Raw genomic sequence first — 24,424 nt, forward strand, 5'->3', positions numbered from 1 at the left:
AAGCGTTTGTGTAAGTGTATCGATAGCCTAGCATAGCATTATGTACACTTAGCATCAGGAAGCTTGGTCATGAAAATCAGAAAAGCAATCTAATTAACCGTTTACCTTTGATGATCTTTGGATGTTTTCACTCACGAGACTCCTAGTTACACAACAAATGTTCCTTTTGTTCCATAAATATTATTTTTATACCCAAAATACCTCCGTTTGTTTGTCGCGTTATGTTTAGAAATCCACAGGAAAGAGCGGTGACGACAACGCAGACGGAAATTCCAAATAGTCTCCATAATGTCCACAGAAACATGTCAAACGTTTTTTATAATCATTCCTCAGGTTGTTTTTAAAATATATATTCGATAATATATCAACCGGGTGTGTAGGTTTTTCATTTAACACCGGGTGGAACAATGGCCGCTTTACTCTGTAGCGCAAAACTCACTCTGAGAGCCCCCACCTATCCACTTACGCAATGTGATCTTTCACGCTCATTTTTCAAAATAAAAGCCTGAAACTATGTCTAAAGGTGCTTGACACCTTAGGGAAGCCATAGAAAAGGAATCTGGTTGATATCCATTTAAATGGAGGTTAGGCATGCATAGGAACAGAGAGGTTTCAAAATAAGAGGCACTTCCTGATTGGATTTTCCTCAGGTTTTTGCCTGCAATATCAGTTCTGTTATACTCACAGACAATATTTTTACAGTTTTGGAAACTTTAGAGTGTTTTCTATCCTAATCTGATATATGCATATTCTAGTTTCTGGGGCTGAGAAATAGGCAGTTTCAAATGGGTACGTTTTTTAGCCAAATTTTGACCCATTCCTCCTTACAGAGCTGGTATAACTGAGTCAGGTTTGTAAGGCTTCCTTGCTTACACACGCTTTTTCAGTTTTGCCCACACATTTTCTATAGGATTGAGGTCAGGGCTTTGTTATGGCCACTCCAATACCTTGACTTTGTTGTCCTTAAGCCATTTTGTCACAACTTTGGAAGTTTGCTTGGGGTCATTGTCCATTTGGAAGACCCATTTGCGACCAAGCTTTAACTTCCTGACTGATGTCTTGAGATGTTGCTTCAATATATCCACATAATTGTCCTCCCTCATGAAGCCATCTATTTTGTGAAGTGCACCAGTCCCTCCTGCAGCAAAGCACCCCCACAACATGATGCTGCCACACCCGTGCTTCACAGTTGGTATGGTGTTCTTTGGCTTGCAAGCCTTCCCCCTTTTCCCCCAAATATAACAATGTTCATTATGGCCAAACAGTTCTATTTTTATTTCATCAGACAAGAGGACATTTCTCCAAAAAGTCTGATCTATCTACTATGGATATAGATACTTTTGTACCTGTTTCCTCCAGCATGTTCACAAGTTCCTTTGCTGCTGTTCTGGGATTGATTTGCACTTTTCACACCAAAGTACGTTCATCTCTAGGAGACAGAACGCGTCTCCTTCCTGAGCAGTATGACGGCTGCGTGGTCCCATGATGTTTATACTTGCATACTATTGCCTGTACAGATGAACGTGGTACCTTCAAGCGTTTGGAATTTGCTCCCAAGGATGAACCCGACATGTGGAGGTCAACAATTTCTGTTCTGAGGTCTTGGCTGATTTCTTTTGATTTTCCCATGATGTCAAGCAAAGACGCACTGAGTTTGAAGGTAGACCTTGAAATACATCCACAGGTACACCTACGATTGACTCAAATGATGTCAATTAGCCTATCAGATGCTTCTAAAGCCATGACATCATTTTCTGAAATTTTCCAAGCTGTTTAACGGCACAGTCAAGTTAGTGTATGTAAACTTCTGACCCACTGGAATTGTGATACAGTGAATTATAAGTGAAATAATCTGTCTGTAAACAACACTTGGAAAAATGACTTGCGTCATGCAGAAAGTAGATGTCCTAACCGAATTGCCAAAACTATAGTTTGTTAACAAGACATTTGTGGAGTGGTTGAAAAACAAGTTTTAATGACACCAAGTTTATGTAAACTTCCGACTTGAACTGTATATATTATTAGTCAAATTAACCGGTATAGATGTGGTTTTCAAGTGTCTCACTTTTTGGTGTCCTTTCCAACTGTTCTTGTCCCCTAGGGTAACCCTGTTGGGCAGAGTGGACTGGGCATGGCGTACCTGTATGGGAGGGGCGTTCCAGTGGTAAGTGACTGCAAGTGTCCACCATCACCCAGTGCCACCTGGCACCTACACTACAAGAGCTTGGCAGGTAGCCCGGCGGGTAGGAGTGTTTCGGGTGCTGGCAAATCCCAGAGCTGACAAGGTAAAAATCTGTTGCTCTGCTCCAGAGCAAGGCAGTTAACCCACTGTTCCCCAGGCACCAATGACGTGGATGTTTATTAAGGAAGCCCCCCGCACCTCTCTGATTCAAAGGGGTTGAGTTAAATGCGGAAGACACATTTCAGTTGAATGCATTCAGTCGTACAACCCACTACTTAACCCCCTTTCCCAAAACATATTTAGTTGAGATAAAGATTTGGCACATGCAATACGGTTTAGCTGCATGCCTGTATGATTCAAACTGTAGTTACATTCCAAAAGTGAGCTTTTGTAGAGATTGACATAGGCAATTGAATCCAGCAGCTGTGTAGACTGTCTGTATTTTCTGTATGATTTCCACAATAGTTATGTTTTGTGTGTGTGTCCTACAGAATTACGAGTTGGCGCTGAAATACTTCCAGAAGGCAGCAGAGCAGGGCTGGGTAGACGGACAGCTTCAGCTGGGCACAATGTACTACAGTGAGTGTGTGCGCATGCGTTGTGGGCCTGTGTGTGTAGAGACCTCCTGTTTTTTCTGTTGGTTCGTATAAAACAGACTTGTCCCTTTGGTTTCCTGTGGAACAGTGCAATGAAAAAAAAGTTAGTTGCCCACCAAAATTCTGCTCCCAAATCTGCAGTCTCAACCATTATTTTTTCTCTTGCACACCACCTCTCCCTCCTTCTCTGTGTTGGGGATCTCTCACTCACTTTTGTCTCTCCATTCCCCCTCTTCCGCCCCAGATGGGATCGGGGTGAAGCGTGACTACAAGCAGGCCCTCAAGTTCTTCAATCTGGCCTCGCAGGCGGGCCACATCCTGGCCTTCTACAACCTGGCCCAGATGCATGCCACGGGCACCGGCGTTATGCGCTCCTGCCACACCGCCGTGGAGGTGAGCTAGTTAGCCATTAGCTAGCGGATGTACATAATTGCCTAGCTACAGCATGATCTATTAATTAGTAATTAGCTATAGCTGCTGTATTGAATTGGCTATAGCTATAGCATTAGCCATCAACTAGCCGTTAACTAGCCGCTATGGAATTGTATAGCTATAGGATTATCCATTAGCTAGCTATTAGCTAGTTCAGTATCCCAGCGCGTCACAGTTCATTAGCCTTTAATTACACACTACTGCCAAACTAGCCACCTGGGAGCTAGCCTCTAGACATTATTTTCCATTAGCCAGCAATTAGCTTTCTGTTAGCTGTGCATTAAACCATCAATAAACCATCTGTTAGCCTGAGATTAACCTTCATCCGTTAGATCTATGCATGAAAAACCAATTAGCTGTCTTCTTGCTAGGAATAAAAAATGGCCATCCGTTTAGCCATTTAGTAGCGTGTTAATTGCCATCCATTAAATGCCATTCAGCCATGTATTAGCTAAGCATTTAGCCATTTGCTACTGACTGTCAGTCATTGTTTGCCAATACATACTTATCCATACCTTAGCCATTGATCCACAACTGGGGTCAGATATATTTTTATCCTCCCAATGGTTAAATTTAAAATCAGGGGTTTTGAAATCTGATCCAAAGCCTGTTGTTAGGAGTGACTTCTACCTCGAATTCTCTGAACAGACCCTTTTGTTCATGTTTCTGTGTATATCTGTCTGTGTCTTATTGTGTGTGTGTGTCTCTGTGAGCAGCTCTTCAAGAATGTGTGTGAGCGTGGGCGCTGGTCAGAGAGGCTTATGGCAGCCTACCGCAGCTTTAAGGACGGCGACATGGATGGGTCGCTGGTGCAGTACCTACTGCTGGCCGAGCAGGGCTATGAAGTGGCCCAGAGCAATGTAGCCTTCATCCTGGACCAGAGTAAGAACACATAAACAGTGCGCATACAGTTGAAGTCGCAAGTTTACATACACTTAGGTTGGAGTCAGTAAAACAAATGTTCAACCACTCCACAAATGTATTGTTTACGAACTATAGTTTTGGCAAGCCGGTTAGGACATCTACTTTGTGCATGACACAAGTCATTTTTCCAAGTATTGTTCACAGACAGATTATTTCACTTATAATTCACTGTATCACAATTCCAGTGGGTCAGACGTTTACATACACTAAGTTGACTGTGCCTTTAAACAGCTTGGAAAATTCCAGAAAATTATGTCATGGCTTTAGAAGCTTCTGGTGGCTAATTTATATAATTTGATTCAATTGGAGGTGTACCTGTGGATGTATTTCAAGGCCTACCTTCAAACTCAGTGCCTCTTTGCTTGACATCATGGGAAAATCAAAAGAAATCAGCCAAGACCTCAGAACAAAAATTGTAGACCTCCACAAGTCTGGTTCATCCTTGGGAGCAATTTCCAAATGCCTGACGGTAAAACATTCATCTGTACAAATAATAATACGCAAGTATAAACACCATGGGACCACGCAGCCGTCACACTACTCAGGAAGGAGACGCGTTCTGTCTTCTGGAGATGAATGTACTGTGGTGCGAATAGTGCAAATCAATCCCAGAACAACAGCAAAGGACCTTGTGAAGATGCTGGAAATATAGTAAATATATCGACACAGCCTGAAAGGCTGCTCAGCAAGGAAGAAACCACTGCTCCAAAACCGCCAAAAAAAGCCAGACTACAGTTTGCAACTGCACATGGGGACATTTCACGTTCTTAAAATAAAGTGGTGATCCTAACTGACCTAAGACAGGGAATTTGAACTAGGATTAAATGTCAGGAATTGTGAAAATCTGAGTTTAAATGTATTTGGATAGGGTGTATGTAAACTTCCGACTTCAACTGAATATAAACTATAAAAAAAAAGAAACGTCCTCTCACTGTCAACTGCGCTTATTTTCATCAAACTTAACATGTGTAAATATTTGTATGAACATAACAAGATTCAACAAATGAGATAAACACTGAACAAGTTCCACAGACATGTGACTAACAGAAATTGAATAATGTGTCCCTGAACAAAGGGGTGGTCAAATCAAAAGTAACAGTCAGTATCTGGTGTGGCCACCAGCTGGATTAAGTACGGCAGTGCATCTCCTCATGGACTGCACCAGATTTTCCAGTTCTTGCAGTGAGATGTTATCCCACTCTTCCACCAAGGTACCTGCAAGGTCCTGGACATTTCTGGGGGGAATGGCCCTAGCCCTCCCCCTCCGATCCAACAGGTCCCAGATGTGCACAATGGGATTGAGATCCGGGCTCTTCGCTGGCCATGGCAGAACACTGACATTCCTGTCTTGCAGGAAATCACCCACAGAACGAGCAGTATGGCTGGTGGCATTGTCATGCTGGAGGGTCATGACAGGATGAGCCTGCAGGAAGGGTACCACATGAAGGAGGAGAATGTCTTCCCTGTAACGCACAGCGTTGACATTGCCTGCAATGACAACAAGCTCAGTCTGATGATGCTTTGACACACCGCCCCAGACCATGACGGACCCTCCACCTCCAAATCGATCCCGCTCCAGAGTACAGGCCTTGGTGTAACGACGATAAACGCAAATCCGACCATCACCCCTGGTGAGACAAAACCGCGATTTGTCAGTGAAGAGCACTTTTTGCCAGTCCTGTCTGGTCCAGCGACTGTGGGTTTGTGCCCATGGGCAACGTTGTTGCCTGCCTTACAACAGCACTGATGGAGGGATTGTGCGTCCCTGGTGTAACTCGGGCAGTTGTTGTTGCCATCCTGTACCTGTCCCGTAGGTGTGCTGTTCGGATGTACCAATCCTGTGCAGGTGTTGTTACACGTGGTCTGTCACTGTGAAGACAATCAGCTGTCCGTCCTGTCTCCCTGTAGCGCTGTCTTAGGCGTCTCACAGTACGGACATTGCAATTTATTGCCCTGACCACATCTGCAGTCCTCATGCCGCCTTGCAGCATGCCTAAGGCACGTTCACGCAGATGAGCAGGGACCCTGGGAATTTTTATTTTTGTGTTTTTTAGAGTCAGTAGAAAGGCCTCTTTTAGTGTCCTAACTTTTCATAACTGTGATTTTTATTGCCTACAGTCTATAAGCTGTTAGGGTCAAAACGACCGTTCCACAGGTGCATGTTCATTAATTGTTTATGGTTCATTGAACAAGCATGGGAAACCGTGTTTAAACCCTTTACAATGAAGATCTGTGAAGTTATTTGGATTTTTACGAATTATCTTTGAAAGACAGGGTCCTGAAAAAGCGTTGTTAATTTTTTTGCTGAGTTTATATTGTCATTGTTATTTCTTTATTATCGAATGAGGAGACAAACAAAGCCAGAGTTATACTTAAACTAAATCTTTATTCACTTTTTAATAAGGAAAGCATGTCACACCACACACACAAGTGAATGATGTGAGTGGTCTGCAATAAAGATGGCCGGTCGACGAACCACCCTTAGATGATTCGTTGAGAGCCCTCACACAAAGGATACCAAGATATTTTATAGGAAAGATACACCCCCGTAGTCCACATGACAAACAACAGATGTGTGGAATGGGTCACAAGGTTAGGAGTCGTATGAAATAAATTAATAATTCACAGCAGACAGTATCTGCTGTAAAGACTGTTCTCAATGTGTGGAAACTAGCAAGCTTCCTCTCATAATTATCCATACCCGAGCCATCTCCACCCTGGTCCCTCCCAGTACACAAACATTAACTCATGCTATGGAATGCGTTCTTTAGATTTTATCACTAAAGGCATCGTAAATCCACTGACAGCATTAAGCCCCACAGGCCCAACTCAGAAGACCCCGCACAGATGAGTGTTCTATGAACCCTATTCCATTCCATTAAACAACCATTTGATGCAGTAACAGTATTATAACATAATCTTGTAATTTCGCTCTCACATTCCCCCATTTTAAGAATTCTCTCAACTTAAAAGAAAATTACAAGATTTTAAAACATTAATTCACACATAGAAAACAAATAAGGCATCAACAACTTAACTCAAACATATAGAAAAAAAACTTCCTTGCACTCGTATACCACTATTGTAAATGACCATCCGTAGGTTCATTAAACCTTTAACCTTAACATAAAATTATCATTGGGAATAATATAAACATTAAAATATCGTTAAGAAATTAAATCTAAGTACAAAAATCATCATGGTGATACTGATCATAATCCCATTGGTCAGCATGGTGGAAATAACTATTTCCATCCCCATAACACCGCCTGTAGAAACTCAAATTAGCATATCATGTTGGATAAATCCAGGTAGTGACTCCTGGTTTAAGTCAAATGTATTCTTTGGTGCCTAATGAACATGACCCAGGACAAGCATCATGATTCCACTATTTATAAGGCAACTCCTATAGTCTCTATGTGCCATTAGCACCATACCTTCTATACTTTCTATATTATCATCAAAAATGTAATTTGGTAATGGATAAAAGTCAAATAGATTAAAAAAATAAAATAAATTGAACCTTTATTTAACTCAGTTAAGAATAATTATTTATTTACTATGACGGCCTACCCCGGCCAAACCTGGGCCAATTGTGCCTGGCCCTATGGGACTCCCAATCACGGCCGGATGTGATGCAACCTGGATTCGAACCAGGGACTGCAGTGACGCCTCTTGCACTCAGATGCAGTGCCTTAGACCGCTGCGCCACTCAGGAGCCCAAGTGGATCAACATTAAGTTGCTCCACTGATATGGTTTTTAACATACCAAACTTACTCAAATCAATTACCGGTAGTATGTTTTTTTTTATCATTTCATTTTCCAACCAAAATGTTGAATGACATTGCTCAGTGATTCACATTGGTCCTATCACTCAAAGTTCAAACTCTCAATTTAACACACATCAACATTGGCAGAATGTACATTTAAATGAACATACAGTATAATTATCCTATAATTCTAGTATTAACTTTCTTATCACGATTATAATTACAGATCAGTATCTCAATGCATTCTTAATATAAATTACTATACATTTTGCAGTGTATAGACCTCCTCAATCAACCTGATACCTGATAAACAATTTTGGACAAATCTAAATCAATTATGGGCACAATTGACCAGACCCTTCTTTTCCCGGCACTCAATGTTCTGGTTTCTCTTCATTGTCTTCTTCAGCAGATAGCTTCATAGTTCAAAGTGGATGGCCTATGATAATGTCCCACCTGGGCCGCCACCACCTTTACCACCTATTATGTCTTGTCCATTCGTCAACCAGTATACCAGCAACATAAGGGAAGTTTGGAATAGATCTCTCTTCATGCTCACTCCATGTGGACTCCTGTCACACTCCTGAGAGAAAAGACAGTTGATAGCTTCGATTGGATGCTGTACACCGGTTGCTGGTTCAGACAGGGCCGTATTGAACGCCTTTGTTTCCGGTTAGAGGAGTTTTTGAGGTTCACACTGCTCTTGGCCGAATGATCCCTGCCATGCATGTAGACACCATCTGTAGTCACTTTCATGATAACCTCGAGAGGACAGATCAGGACAACAGTTTAGTTCAGTTCGTTTCTGATTGAGGAAATCCAGACAAATGATTACTTTTACCAATTCTTCTTAATACAAATCTCTAAACACACGTCAGAGAGAATAACAGCATATTCTGTTTAAAAAATATATACTTTATACTTCATACTTTCAACTTCATCGCAGAGCCACAGGATCAGGAAATTAGACCTCTAACCCATCGGGAGAAATCCCAACAATCCAGCAGACCCAATTGGTTAAGATTTGTATCGAAACAGAACAGATCAAGCAACACAACAATACACTCCTTCATATATCACTCGATACACTCCTACATATAACTCAATACACGCCTACATATCACTCAAGGTGTGTAAACTTCAATCCAAAACCTCAGAGGACTGGTAATTCCCCCATTTTGACACATGACTTACAATGTGAGTAATGTGGGGAAAAACACTATTACTGGTTAAAAGTACGAATTGAATAAGAATCACTACCCTTATTAATGACTCCATAAAGAAAAAAATTGTACCCATACAGTCATAGGGAAATAGACTTCAGACAGCCTACCCTTATTTAAAGGGAACGCCCTCTCCTTCTTCCCATTGGTCCGAATCACAAATATGGCTATGAACTATAAACTGAAATGACCTTCAAATCAGTATTACAATTAGCTAAATTCATCATCAAATGGCTTTCCAGTGAGGGCGATCAAACCACACTGGAAGGTCAGGACAGAGGTCAGAGGTCATACAAACCCTTCAAAGAAGTGTTTATTACTAAATTAGACTAATGAAAAACAGTCAAACAGTACAGTACATTTCCAGTAGATTTCTTATAAATATAATTTACGTGTTTAATTAAATCTTACTAAATAAAAACCGCACGTGCCCCTTTAAGATACCTCAGCACGAAGCCATGAAAAAAACATTCAACCAAAGGAAATAGTCCACTCAATAAGTCAAACACGTATTAACATCACTAACAAATATTCATAATAAGTGTGCTGCAAACCATATGGTAAAAACAAATAAAAATGTCCAGGCCTTATTTAATATGGTTGCTACTTTTACGGCCTAATCCGGATACCCTTATACTTTTTTTTTCTTTTTTTTGTTCTTAAATAAAAAAAATTACCCCTTTTTCTCCACAATTTCGCGGTATCCAATTGTTTAGTAGCTACTATCTTGTCTCATCGCTACAACTCCCGTACGGGCTCGGGAGAGACGATGGTTGAAAGTCATGCGTCCTCCGATACACAACCCAACCAAGCCGCACTGCTTCTGAACACAGCACCATCCAACCCGGAAGCCAGCCGCACCAATGTGTCGGAGGAAACACCGTGCACCTGGCAACCTTGGTTAGCGCGCACTGCGCCCAGCCCACCACAGGAGTCGCTGGTGCGCGATGAGACAAGGATTTCCCTACCGGCCAGACCCTCCCTAACCCAGGCGACGCTAGGCCAATTGTGCGTCGCCCCACGGACCTCCCGGTCGCAGCCGGTTACGACAGAGCCTGGGCACGAACCCAGAGTCTCTGGTGGCACAGCTGGTGCTGCAGTACAGCGCCACCCAGGAGGCCCTTATACCCTTATACCCCCAGCCCTTTTGCTACATATACATACATTTTACGTACACATTTGACATACATGGCACTTTTATATAAAGCAGTCACATAACAATAATACAATACCAAACATAAGCTCTTAAGTCCCAACCCTCAGCCACTCTCAGCCCATCCCACCTATCACCACTCTCAGCCTTTAATCCCACCTCAGCCATCAGCCCATATCACCATAGACCTCAGCTCTTTAATCCCACCCTCAGCCACCCTCAGCCCATCCCACCATCACAATGGACCTCAGTCTCAGCCAGTCTCAGCCCATCCCACCTATCACCATAGACCTCAGCTCTTAAATCCCAACCCTAAACCACTCTCAGCCCATCCCACCTATCACCATAGACCTCAGCTCTTTAATCCCACCCCTCAGCCAGTCCAGTCCCAGCCCATCCCATAGACCTCAGCTCTTAAATCCCAACCCTAAGACTCAGCCCAGCCTAGACCTCAGCTCTTTAATCCCACCCCTCAGCCAGTCTCAGCCCATCCCACCTATCACCATAGACCTCAGCTCTTAAATCCCACCCCTCAGCTACTCTCAGCCCATCCCACCTATCACCATAGACCACCTTCATTCGGTTTCTATGTGCCATATACTTTTCAACTGTGCTGTGATATTTTACAAAATGTTTAAACCTTTTAAATCGTATATTATCCACAAATTGCAAGCTAGTCCATAAACCATATGCCGTGGAATTGGTACTTCGAAAATCTCCCATTTATTTTGCAACCTGTATGGCGCAGCTGTCATTTTTGTCCTTAGATGAAACTGGTATATTTTCCTGTTTATGCCAGTTCCTTTCATCCAGTTTGTATCTTTAATATATGGCAGGCAAACAAGTTCCCTACCTTCTCCCTTTTCCACTTGCCTCCTCCATTTTTGTGGTAGTGCTGTAATCAGTTGGTTGTAAATTTGGATTGAGCAGATATTCCCATATATTTTCGACAACTGTATATGTGACATAACTCCTCCGTTTATATTCATTGAGTTTAACCATAACATTTTTTGTAATATTTGTTCAATCTTTTCTGGAGGATAAAACTGAAATTGTAACCATCTTTGTATGGCTTCTTTAAGAAAGGGCGATACTTTAAACAACATTTCATTTTCAATTAATCGGAAATGAGAAGTTGTAAACCATATAAAGGTAAAAAGGCCAATTTTGAACATGCTAATAATGGATGCTAACAATGAACATGCTAATAATGGATGTTAACAATGAACATGCTAATAATGGATGCTAACAATGAACATGCTAATAATGGATGCTAACAACGAACATGCTAATAATGGATGCTAACAATGAACATGCTAATAATGGATGCTAACAATGAACATGCTGATAATGGATGCTAACAATGAACATGCTGATAATGGATGCTAACAATGAACATGCTAATAATGGATGCTAACAATGAACATGCTAATAATGGATGCTAACAATGAACATATGCTAATAATGGATGCTAACAATGAACATGCTAATAATGGATCTTTGAGTACATCAAAAAGTTCTGATATACCTCTACTGGTATACCGTCAAGCCATGGTGTTTTTGCAGACTGAAAATATTTTATTGGCTCAAAAAGTTACTCTTCTGTAAATTGGCCTTCACATAGGTATTTCTATAAATGTGTTAATGTTACATTATTATTATTATTATTATTATGAAATAAATCCTTACAGGTGACATCATTCAGTGGAAATGGAGGAGACTGAAAAGAAAACATATGCTTAAAATATTTAGCTACCTCTCTCAAAAATTATTTGGTGAATCATGGATACCTCCATTTGTAACGAGTTTCTGTAAATTATTTTTGGTATAATTTCTATGTTGAAGATTCAAGAAAATGTTGTGTATTTTAAAAAAATTCCAACCAATTTGCATTATTTTTGTAATACTTTGCACTTGATCGTTCTTGAATAAGTAACTCAAATTCCTTTTGATTTTCCTCTAATATATTTTGTTTTTCTATAGTACAGTTTCCATTACCAAATCAAATCAAATCAAATGTTATTTGTCACATACACATGGTTAGCAGATGTTAATGCGAGTGTAGCGAAATGCTTGTGCTTCTAGTTCCGACAATGCAGTAATAACCAACAAGTAATCTAGCTAACAATTCCAAAACTACTACCTTATAGACACAAGTGTAAGGGGATAAAGAATATGTACATAAAGATGTATGAATGAGTGATGGTACAGAGCAGCATAGGCAAGATACAGTAGATGGTATTGAGTACAGTATATACATAAGAGATGAGTATGTAAACAAAGTGGCATAGTTAAAGTGGCTAGTGATACATATATTACAGAAAGATGCAGTAGATGATATAGAGTACAGTATATACGTATACATATGAGATGAATAATGTAGGGTATCTAAACATTATATTAGGTAGCATTGTTAAAGTGGCTAGTGATATATTTTACATCATTTCCCATCAATTCCCATTATTAAAGTGGCTGGAGTTGAGTCAGTGTATTGGCAGCAATGTTAGTGGTGGCTGTTTAACAGTCTGATGGCCTTGAGATATAAGCTGTTTTTCAGTCTCTCGGTCCCAGCTTTGATGCACCTGTACTGACCTCGCCTTCTGGATGATAGCGGGGTGAACAGGCAGTGGCTCGGGTGGTTGTTGTCCTTGATGATCTTTATGGCCTTCCTGTGACATCGGGTGGTGTAGGTGTCCTGGAGGGCAGGTAGTTTGCCCCCGGTGATGCGTTGTGCAGACCTCACTACCCTCTGGAGAGCCTTACGGTTGTGGGCGGAGCAGTTGCCGTACCAGGCGGTGATACAGCCCGACAGGATGCTCTCGATTGTGCATCTGTAGAAGTTTGTGAGTGCTTTTGGTGACAAGCCGAATTTCTTCAGCCTCCTGAGGTTGAAGAGGCGCTGCTGCGCCTTCTTCACGATGCTGTCTGTGTGGGTGGACCAATTCAGTTTGTCTGTGATGTGTACGCGGAGGAACTTAAAACTTACTACCCTCTCCACTACTGTTCCATCGATGTGGATAGGGGGGTGTTCCCTCTGCTGTTTCCTGAAGTCCACAATCATCTCCTTAGTTTTGTTGACGTTGAGTGTGAGGTTATTTTCCTGACACCACACTCCGAGGACCCTCACCTCCTCCCTGTAGGCCGTCTCGTCGTTGTTGGTAATCAAGCCTACCACTGTTGTGTCGTCCGCAAACTTGATGATTGAGTTGGAGGCGTGCATGGCCACGCAGTCGTGGGTGAACAGGGAGTACAGGAGAGGGCTCAGAACGCACCCTAAAGTGTTTCCTCTCAAATGGTATCAAGAATATGCATGTCCTTGCTTCAGGTCCTGAGCTGCAGGCAGTTATATTTGGGTGTCATTTTCGGCTTTTTTTTTGTTTTAAGGGTCCGATTCTTGCAGTTTTAAAAGTAAAATATAAAACTGATTTTATAGGGGCCCCCTTGGAGTTGTTTATTAACCATTATTTTACCATGTATATGAAAAGTGCACTATTGGGAAAAAAAAATATTGAGGTTCTGTTCGGGATTAAACAATTGGATAATCATTTGGTGTGTGTGTGTGTGTGTGTTTGTTTGTTTGTTTGTTTGTTTGTTTGTTTCTATTTCTCACTTTAAGCAGAGGCCCGGATCTTCAGTGAGAACGAGACGTACCCTCGAGCCCTCCTCCATTGGACCAGAGCAGCAGCACAGGGTTGGTCTAGCGTCCTTCATAAATCACCCTCCCCTCTTATTGCTGTGCTGAGCAACCATCTTGTTTTTGTTCCCTTAAGTTATTGTTGGCAAGGATAGGTAAGATAAAGCTGGGGTATTGACATGTGTACTGTGTGTTCAAATGTGGTTAAACAATGACTAGGATAAAGCTGGGGGACAACCACTTCTACGGTTACGGCACTGACGTGTGTACTGTGTTACCCAGGGGCCCAGTTAAAAAACAAACATTTGAATCCACATTAAAATGATCATTTGGCAAAATGGAAGAAAATCTCCAACATATCACATTATATGCTACAATAAATATAATATAAAATCAAATAAAATTGTATTAGTCACATGTGCCGAATACAACAGGTGTAGACCTTACAGTGAAATGCTTACTTTACAAGCCCCTAACCAACAGTGCAGTTTTTAAAAATCATGTTGTGGGGGGTGCTTTGCTGCAGGAGGGACTGGTGAGCTTCACAAAATAGATGGCATCATGAAGATGGAATATTATGTCAAGGTATTAGAGTTGCCATCACAAGGCCCTGACCTCAATCCTATAGAACATTTGTGGGCAGATCTGAAAAAGCATGTGTGAGCAAGGAGGCCTACAAACCTGACATTTCACATTCTTAAAATAAAGGGGTGATCTTAACTGACCTAAGACAGGGAATTTTTTACTGGGATTAAATGTCAGGAATTGTGAAAAGCTGAATTTGAATGTATTTGGCTGAGGTGTCTGTAAACTTCCGACTTCAACTGTAGGTAGAGTTATTAAAGTGACTATGCATAGATGATAACAACAGAGAGTAGCAGCAGAGTAAAAGAGGAGGGGGGGGGGACAATGCAATTAGTCTGGGTAGCCATTTGATTAGATGTTCTGGAGTCTTATGGCTTGGGGGTAGAAGCTCTTTAGAAGCCTCTTGGACCTAGACTTGGCACTCCGGTGCTCCTTGCCGTGCGGTAGCAGAGAGAACATGTTGTATAAAAAGATCATCAAGGACAACAACTACCAACTGCCTGTTCACCTCTATCATCCAGAGGACGAGGTCAGTACAGGTGCATCAAAGCTGGGACCGAGAGACTGAAAAACAGCTTCTATCTCAAGGCCATCAGACTGTTAAACAGCCATCACTAACATTGAGAGGCTGCTGCCTACATTCAGACTTGAAATCATTGGCCACTTTAATAAATGGATCACTTGTCACTTTAATAATGTTTACATATCTTGCGTTACTCATTTCCTATGAGCTCTGTCACTGCTCATCTATATATTTATATATATTTATATGTATTTATATGTATATATTCGTATTCCATTCCTTTACTTAGATTTGTGTGTATTAGGTAGTTGTTGTGGAATTGTTAGATTACTTGTTAGATATTGCTGCATTGTTGGAACTAGAAGCACAAGCATTTCACTACACTCACAATAACATTTGCTAACCGTGTGTATGTGACCAATAAAATGTGATTTGATATATGATCCCATGACATTTGGTTTGAAAAACTGGGCCTAGTTTATAACAGTGGCTAGGATAAAGCTGGGGGACTACCCCTTCTACGGTCATGATATTGATGTGTGTACGGTTACGGCACTGACGTGGGTACTATATGTCTAACTGTGTTACCCAGGTTATACTGTGGCTAGAATAAAGCTTGGGGACTACCATTTCTACGGTTATGGTACTGATGTGGACTACGAGACTGCTGTCATCCACTATAGGCTGGCCTCGGAGCAGCAGCACAGTGCTCAGGCCATGTTCAACTTGGGCTACATGCATGAGAAAGGCCTGGGCATCAAACAGGTGGGCAAACACACACATGCACACACATTAATATACGCACACAACCATGTAACCCTCTATCTTTCTGCCTGGTGTAGGATATCCACCTGGCCAAGCGTTTCTATGACATGGCTGCCGAGGCCAGTCCCGACGCCCAGGTGCCCGTCTTCCTGGCTCTGTGTAAACTGGGCCTGGTCTACACCCTGCAGTACATGCACGACCTCAACGTGAGTGTACAGTACAGAGCGCTTCCTGGACCCGGGTGACTCTGGGAGATTCAGTTTCCTCAGTCGTTTCTATTTCAACTTGTGGGGGCCAGGCTCAATGTTTGAGGCAAACTTAGGCTAGTTGTAGTTTACTACATTTGTACAGGATTCATGGGATTGTACTGTTTGTTAAATGTAATCAATGTTCTCTCTTTCTGCTCCCTCTCCCTCTGACCTCCCTCTTCATTTCTCCCCCTCCCTCCTCGCTCCATCCCCCTCCACCAGATGACTGAGCTGGTCAGTCAGGTGGACCTTGACCAGCTCCTGGGCCCCGAGTGGGACCTCTACCTCATGACGGTCATCGCCCTGCTTCTGGGCACTGTCATCGCATACCGCCAGAGACAGCATCAGGCTGTGCCCCCGCGGCCCCCTCCTCTCCCGGCCCCAGCCAGGCCCCCCCAGGAGCAGCCCCAACCTGAGGACCAGGTTCAGCCCGAGGTCCCACCCCAGGCCGAAGAGGAGCAGCAGTGAGCAATTGCTACTAGCATTAGAGCAATGACTGGATGTCTATGGGAACAGCTAATATGCTAGCTGTTCCTGTAGACTTCCAATTATTGCGCTAACGCTAATTAGCCTTGGCTCCCAAAATGACCTCTAACTTCCTGCACACTGGAAGTTAGACATAAAAATGGTGTCCACAAGTTCATCTGACTGAGGAAGTAGATAAAGGACTTCATTGCCAAAATCCCGAACTATCCCTTTAATTATCATCCAATCTGTAAATTAAACAGTCTTGTTTTGTGTGCTCTGGTAGTGGTTACCAGATATTTTTTCTGATTTTTCTTTGCGGATTTTATGTAGGTGTTTAAAGGTTACAACTTTCCTTATCAGCAAATACGATACCAGAAACAATACACACACCTTGCAAAACCAACAGATTTGAGATTGGCAGCAATTGGAACTCGACACGCTAAGTTAGCTTCATCTCCTTAGGGAACACGTTCTATAAACAAACATTCTTTATCAAGCAAGTTTTGTTCCAGCGTGCTTTTTTTTGTGCAAATATTTTTTGAGCAAACAGGAACTTGTTTTGTTAGCATATTATGTTGAATTAATGAATGACTTGCTAATTCATTTGACATCCAGTTCAAAACAGAGCTGAGCTTTGGGCAGCCTTCTTGTTTGAGTGGAACAAGTCATGAACGGTATTGTTGTCACTTGTCAGTCATTTGAGCTCTGTCATGGTATGGTCGGGCAAAAAGTTGGATTCTTGAGCGCTTATCTATATAATAAGGAAAATATTATGGGGATATTGCTGAATGCCGATCCCCACCATAGATGCTCTCTTACAGCCCAAATCCTGAAAAAGTGCTAGGTTGAAGAAACCCTTCAGTCTCTACACTGTATGTGCCTGGTAGTGGTGCACACAGCTGAAGAATTAAAGGTACACTCAGCAGATTACATCATTAACAGAAGGACATTATACAACAGCAACAGCGGAATTCAAATCTGCCGCCAAGATGACCATTATTAAACAAACGTAACAATTTGCATCCTCTCCTGTGGTACACACACATTGGGAATAGCCAATAATGTCAGTCTTGGCAGATTTGTAATTCTCTCTGTTGTCTGTAAGTAGGAAGTTGCCCCAATTTTTTAAAATTATTATTATAATTTTTTTACCAGGCAAGTCAGTTAAGAACAAATTCTTATTTTCAATGACGGCCTAGAAACAGTGGGTTAACTGCCTGTATGATGATGTCATCTTTCTGAGTGTTCCTTTATCCCTTTGTGCCTTTTTTATTTATTTTTACGGCAAACATAGAGAAGAAATGTATATTTTTTTGTCCACTGCTCTCTGCACAATATATTACCGTAAAGAGTAGCATATCTTAAGAATTTGACTATTCTCTGTGTTTGTTTGTAGTCGGTCTACATTGACACATGATTATCTTATTGTAGGTACATAGTAATTGGTAGTACATTTGTGGCACCATTGTTAATTTAATTTTCTCCTGTTTAAACTGTTTGGTTTGATAAGTCAAACAGAAGTTTAACTGCGACAGGAACAAAGATGGAGGCTCTCGTAATCTCCGGTGACTGTGTAATGTTTTTGTTATCATTTTAGGACCCTTCGTGTCATGTGAAGACTCAATAGGAGAAAGCATTGCCTTTTTCTATTGACTTTGTTATATACATGGATCCACTCTCATGGCCTGTATGTATAATTCTTTTGGAGTAGGAGTGCTGATCTAGGATCAGTTTCGAGTTTTAGATCATAATTAATAAGAATATATTATGAACAGGAGGGACCTAATCCTAGATCTGCTCTCCTACTCTAACACACTTGACACATTTGGCCCCAGATCTTCATATTTGCGTGTAAGGTGGCAATGGGAAACGCTGTGTGCCAAGGTAAAACATAATTACAGTACTTTAAGCAAGATAGGGTGGGGTATAATACCACTGATGTAAAAAGAGAACATTCACGCCCTTTATATGCTATTTCCTGGGCTGTGTTCATTGGAGCACGCACTGGAAAATATTTTTTAAATATCTAAAAATGTGTAATATGACAAGTCCCTCTCTGTGTCAGTATGTTTTGTTCCATTTGGTGCCCAATTTAATTTGCCAACGGAGGATGTACCCTTTGCATAATGTAAAGAGGAATACACGTGTTTATATAGCAATACACTAACGTTCAATGTATTAAGAACAAAATGGGATGTTAAAGAGAATGATTCAGATTTTTCACGAGAAGTTTCAAATAAGACTTATCACTCACCAAAACACAACAATGATGTCATCTGTACTCACTTTGGTTTGAATATGATATCAACACAAGTAATAAAATAACAGGCTACATACTATTTCGCTCTGTCTGCAATATAATACTGGTCCAGGTCGATGAAAAATGTGCATTTTACCATCAATGTTTATAGTTTATGAATAATGATCTATAGAGATTCACTACCGTTCAGAAGTTTGGGGTCACTCAGAAATGTCCTTGTTTTTGAAAGAAAAGCACAATTGTTGTCCATTTAAAATAACATCAAATTGTACAGAAATACAGTGTAGACATTGTTAAAGTTGTAAATGACTAGCTGGAAATGGCTGAATTTAAACTTTTCACAACTCCTGACATTTAATCCCATTAAAAATGTCCTGTTTTAGATCAGTTAGGATCACCACTTTATTTTAAGAATGTAAAATGTCAGAATAATAGTAGAGAGAATTATTTATTTTAGTTTTTATTTCTTTCACATTCCCAGTGGGTCAGAAGTTTACATACACTCAATTAGCATTCGGTAGAATTTAACTTCCTGATTGATATCTTGAGATGTTGCTTCAATATATCCACATAATATTCCATCCTCATGATGCCATATATTTTGTGAAGTTGCACCAGTCCCTCCTGCAGCAAAGCATACCCACAACATGATGCTGCCACCCCCGTGCTTCTCGGTTGGGATGGTGTTCTTCGGCTTGCAAGCCTCCCTCTTTTTCCTCCAAACATAACGATGGTCACTATGGCCAAACAGTTCTGTTTTTGTTTCATCAGACCAGAGGACATTTCTCCAAAAAGTACGATCTTTGTCCCCATGTGCAGTTGCAAACTGTCATCTGATTTTTTTATGGCAGTTTTGGAGCTGTGGCTTCTTCCTTGCTGAGCGACCTTTCAGGTTATGTGGATATAGGACTCGTTTTGCTGTGGATATAGATACTTTTGTACCTGTTTCCTCCAGCATCTTCACAAGGTACTTTGCTGTTGTTCTGGGATTGATTCACACTTTTCACACCGAAGTATGTTCATCTCTAGGAGACAGAACGTGTCTCCATCCTGAGTGGTATGACTCCTGCCTGGTCCCATGATGTTTATACTTGCGTACTATTGTTTGTTCAAATGAACATGGTGCCTTCAGGCGTTTGGAAATTGCTCCCAAGGATGAACCAGACTGGTGGAGGTCTATAATTTTTTTTCTGAGGTCTTGGCTGATTTCTTTTGATTTTCCCATGATGTCAGTTTGAACAAACCTTGATATACAGTGTACATCCACAGGTACACCTCCAAAGCTATAGTTTGTTAACAAGAAATTTGTGGAGTGGTTGAAAAACAAGTTTAATTGACTCCAACCTAAGTATATGTAAACTTCTGACATCAACTGTAGGTGTACAGAGGCCCATTATCAGCAACCATCTCTCCAGTGTTCCAATGGCACGTTGTGTTTGTTAATCCAAGTTTATCATTTTAAAAGGCTAGTTGATTATTTGAAAAACATTTTGCAATTATGTTAGCACAGCTCTAAACTGTACATTAGAATGTCTAGCACATTGTATATTTACGTTAGTCATTATCTTTTTTAAAAAGCATCATTTCTTCAATATCGATTAATTATTGCAATAATGAAACTAGTCAGGCCGAGTAGCCTAACCTTTACAGAAAGACAGAGTTCTTTATATAGCTGACACTAAGAATGCTTAGTCATGGCTGGTTCCACCCCTTCCATGCAGATCAAGAGGCATCATAAGCCACTCTGTGTTCATCCGGTCATTATCTGCCCTTGGGTTGTTGTCTTAACCCGACCCTGGCTTAGTTTCCCAGATGCAAGGATGATTTTGAGACAATGAGGGATTGTTCTAAACTCTTGCAGGCTATCTCGGTTACACCCACCACATCTTGTCTATGTAATGCAGTCTTTAACCATGGCCCCATCATGCCTGGTGTCAACGGTACATGCTGATGGTGTAATGGTGTGGGGAATGTTTTCCTGGCGAACGTTGGGTCCTTTGATACCAATTCAGCAACGTTTGACTGCCACAGTGTATCTGAACATTGTTGCTGACCAGGTGCATTCCTTCATGGCTACAGGGGGATCTGACCGGTTACTAGATGAGTGTACCTAATAAACTGACCACTGAGTATATGTTATAGTGACTCTTAACTTGACTTTTCTGTCATTTCTTTAATAACACTCATAATAATGACCACAGGTTTTAAACACTGGGCAGTTGATGACAATTGAATATCTGCCTAAGTGTAATGACCAGGGTTGAGGTCAATTACATTTCAACAAGGATTTTTCTATTCCTGAATTGAATTTCAATCCACTTCCTGAATTGACCCCCCAACCCCAGTAAGGACAATGTCAAAGTTTGTTCTTGGGCATGAGAAAGTTGTTTACTTTTTAATATAAATATGTGAATTCAGTACAAATTAATGTTTGGGGTTAAACATCTGGGGAGGGAATTAATATTTCTTAAACGTTATATGGACTGAACAATGATTCAAACAAAACAGACAGACAGATATCCTTACATAATAATGGCGAATTGGCTTGAACCAAAGCTGTGTGTAGAGGTCCGTTCCCTTGTGCTACTAGCTCCATGACCGATCGTTTATGCTTGCTGTAACTGGGCCCGGACTTTGTCAATCAGCTGTTTTGGGTGGGTGAGATTTGCCCTCATATAATGAGGTTGCCTTCATGTAATGGCTGTGCCCTCTGTCCGCGCATAACATTGTGCTGTCCCCATCGACACCACACACCACTATGGGGTGGCTTTTGATTGCCGTGGCGACCTCTGCGCTAGCCTCGTGCCCTGTCAAAGGTAAGTGCTGTAAACAGCAGGCGAACGGCCTATACAGAGTCCCTATCTGTGCACATTTCACACACGCGCCACGTCAGTTGCTGTGGCCACATTGTTGGATGGGCAGTATTTGAAAGAAGGGATCAGTCAGGTCGCTGCTAGTTTAGATAACGGAGAACCTTCTGTTCACAAAGGAATTTTAGGGGTTTTTGGATTAAAAAAGGGTACATATAAAAGTTTGGCAGCCTGCAGCCATGACAAGCTGCAAAAGCTTGAGGCGGATGGTCGTCATCGTCAAGCCGTCATCACAACAGAAAAAAGGTGCTTTCTGCAGGATCTGACTGGTCATTTGTTATGTAAGAACCAGGACAAAAGCAGCAGGCAAAACTGGTTGTAATGACATAATAGTTTTTCAGATAGTTTCTGGTGGTAATGACATCATTCCAATCAATTTTGCCTGCTGGGAAGATACTTTATGGATACTATGTCTCCCTCTAAGGCAACGAGTGGTGGTGGCAGTGTGAGGAAGGCATACGACACTAAAGCCAGGAGGCTCTCCACAAGGTACTGACCTTTTATCATCTTTGTGTAGGGTGAAGTTACCCCTAGACACTGATCTGGGGGCAGTTTTGCACGGTTAAAGTTAGGATGGGGGCAGGGGCGGAGGAGCTGATCCTAGATCTGTACCTAGGGGAAACTTCAGAGCTTTTTATCTTCAGTATGTGCCTTTGCTAACCTTTGGTAATGGAGGAGTCCTCCCTACAAAGGGACTACATAACACGTTCATAATCAAATCATGTAACAGGTTTAAATCAAATCAAATTTCAAATCAAATGTATTTTTATAGCCCTTCTTACATCAGCTGATATCTCAAAGTGCTGTACAGAAACGCAGCCTAACTCCCCAAACAGCAAGCAATGCAGGTGTAGAAGCACGGTGGCTTGGAAAAACTCCCTAGAAAGGCCAAAACCTAGGAAGACACCTAGAGAGGACCCAGGCTATGAGGGGTGGCCAGTCCTCTTCTGGCTGTGCCGGGTGGAGATTATAACAACATGTCCAAGATGTTCAAATGTTCATAAATGACCAGCATGGTCAAATAATAATAATCACAGTAGTTGTTGAGGGTGCAACAAGTCAGCACCTCAGGAGTAAATCTCAGTTGGCTTTTCATAGCCGATCATTAGGATTATCTTTTCCGCTCCTGCTGTCTCTATAGAGTTGAAAGCAGCAGGTCTGGGACAGTTAGCATGTCCAGTAAACAGGTCAGGATTCCATAGCCGATCATTGAGAGTATCTCTACCGCTCCTACTGTCTCCAGAGAGTTGAAAGCAGCAGGTCTGGGACAGTTAGCATGTCCAGTAAACAGGTCAGGATTCCATAGCCGATCATTGAGAGTATCTCTACCGCTCCTGCTGTCTCCAGAGAGTTGAAAGCAGCAGGTCTGGGACAGTTAGCACGTCCAGTGAACAGGTCAGGATTCCATAGCCGATCATTGAGAGTATCTCTACCGCTCCTGCTGTCTCCAGAGAGTTGAAAACAGCAGGTCTGGGACAGTTAGCATGTCCAGTGAACAGGTCAGGGTTCCATAGCCACAGGCAGAACAGTTGAAATGGTTGCTCTTTAAACAATAGCATTTTGATTGAATGGTAATTTAGTACTTATGTGTTATGTCATTTCACATCAAGGGCATCTATGCTAGAGATTGATCTATGTTAATGACTTGAAGCACCTGAAGATACTTCATTGGTCTGTGTGTACATCACTTACACATTGTTATGTGTGGTTGTACATTATACCCTGATGAAGACAGCTTGGCTGTCGAAACGTTGGTAATTAAATGTGTGTTTCCCATTGGTTCTGGGAATGAAGCCATAAAGCTTCCTGGAAAACATTTTTTACTTTCTAAGAACGGAAGTAAAAATGTTGCCAGTTCTGGGAACGTACATTTTTAGGTTGCTGGGAGGTTTTGAGATTGTGGTTACCTTAAAGATTAAAGAATGGGCAAAGAAATGTAAAAGGGGTGATTATACTATTCTATTTGACCAAAAACAGATCTGACTAATTCATCTATATGGGCCAAATAATGATGATCCACACCTCTTTGAAAATTTATATAATAATCTATTGAGGTCACAAGCAACAAATTAATCTATTATTATGGTGGGGGATTATAATACGGTTTTAAGTACCTCAATGGATCGTAAAGGAAATCACTCTACAAACTATCACCCTCAAGCACTTAAGGAGATCACGAAGATCATGGATGCATTAGAATTAGTGGATATATGGAGGCTGAAAAACCGTGACCTAGTGAGACATACATGGAGGAGGCTTAATCAAGCTAGCCATCTTGGTTACTTCCTAGTCTCATTCTTGCTGGCATCAAAAGTTTTTTTTAAATATTTAAAATTATTTTTTTAAAGTATTAATAGGAGATCGAATGTGATTGGACCACCGTCTAATTGGCCTCCATATTACAGAATTTCAACGTGGATGGGGATATTGGAAATTTAATCAAAGCCTATTGGATGACAATTTGTTCTTTAAACATATATTTTTGCCTCAGTAAACTGCTCTACAAAATCATAGATTATCTAAATTTGATCATGTTGATGGTGTCAGAAGAACAAAGAGGATAAAAGTGGTTTATGTCATGACTTGTACATGACTTCATTCCACTCTTGGTAAATGGTAAGACTACCTTTGTCGAGATGCGGAGGGGATTGAAGTTAAATCCAAACAGTTCACTCCATAATATCTTATAATGAGTGCTCCCAGGACTTTTGAACAAGGCCCTCCTAAGTAAAAAAAAAAAAAACATTGTGTACTTTTTTTTGCACAACATAGTTACAGCAGATCCCCTTA

The 24,424-nt window shown here is 41.3% G+C and overlaps 1 protein-coding gene across 1 annotated transcript in view; it reads left to right on the top strand.

Annotated features, from left to right (window-relative positions):
• Window positions 1-18,843, top strand: part of LOC115139579 (protein sel-1 homolog 1-like) — a 60,671-nt gene extending 41,828 nt beyond the window's left edge. The window contains 8 exon segments of the mRNA XM_029677127.2: window positions 2,102-2,164; window positions 2,674-2,761; window positions 3,023-3,171; window positions 3,927-4,092; window positions 13,898-13,972; window positions 15,616-15,788; window positions 15,866-15,994; window positions 16,259-18,843. Coding sequence (XP_029532987.2) covers window positions 2,102-2,164; window positions 2,674-2,761; window positions 3,023-3,171; window positions 3,927-4,092; window positions 13,898-13,972; window positions 15,616-15,788; window positions 15,866-15,994; window positions 16,259-16,504 — 1,089 coding nt within the window. The 3' untranslated portion in view covers window positions 16,505-18,843.
• The last annotated feature ends 5,581 nt before the right edge of the window (window positions 18,844-24,424 follow it).

The sequence above is a fragment of the Oncorhynchus nerka genome, linkage group LG13, assembly GCF_034236695.1.
Source record: "Oncorhynchus nerka isolate Pitt River linkage group LG13, Oner_Uvic_2.0, whole genome shotgun sequence".
NCBI classification, from domain to species: domain Eukaryota; kingdom Metazoa; phylum Chordata; class Actinopteri; order Salmoniformes; family Salmonidae; genus Oncorhynchus; species Oncorhynchus nerka.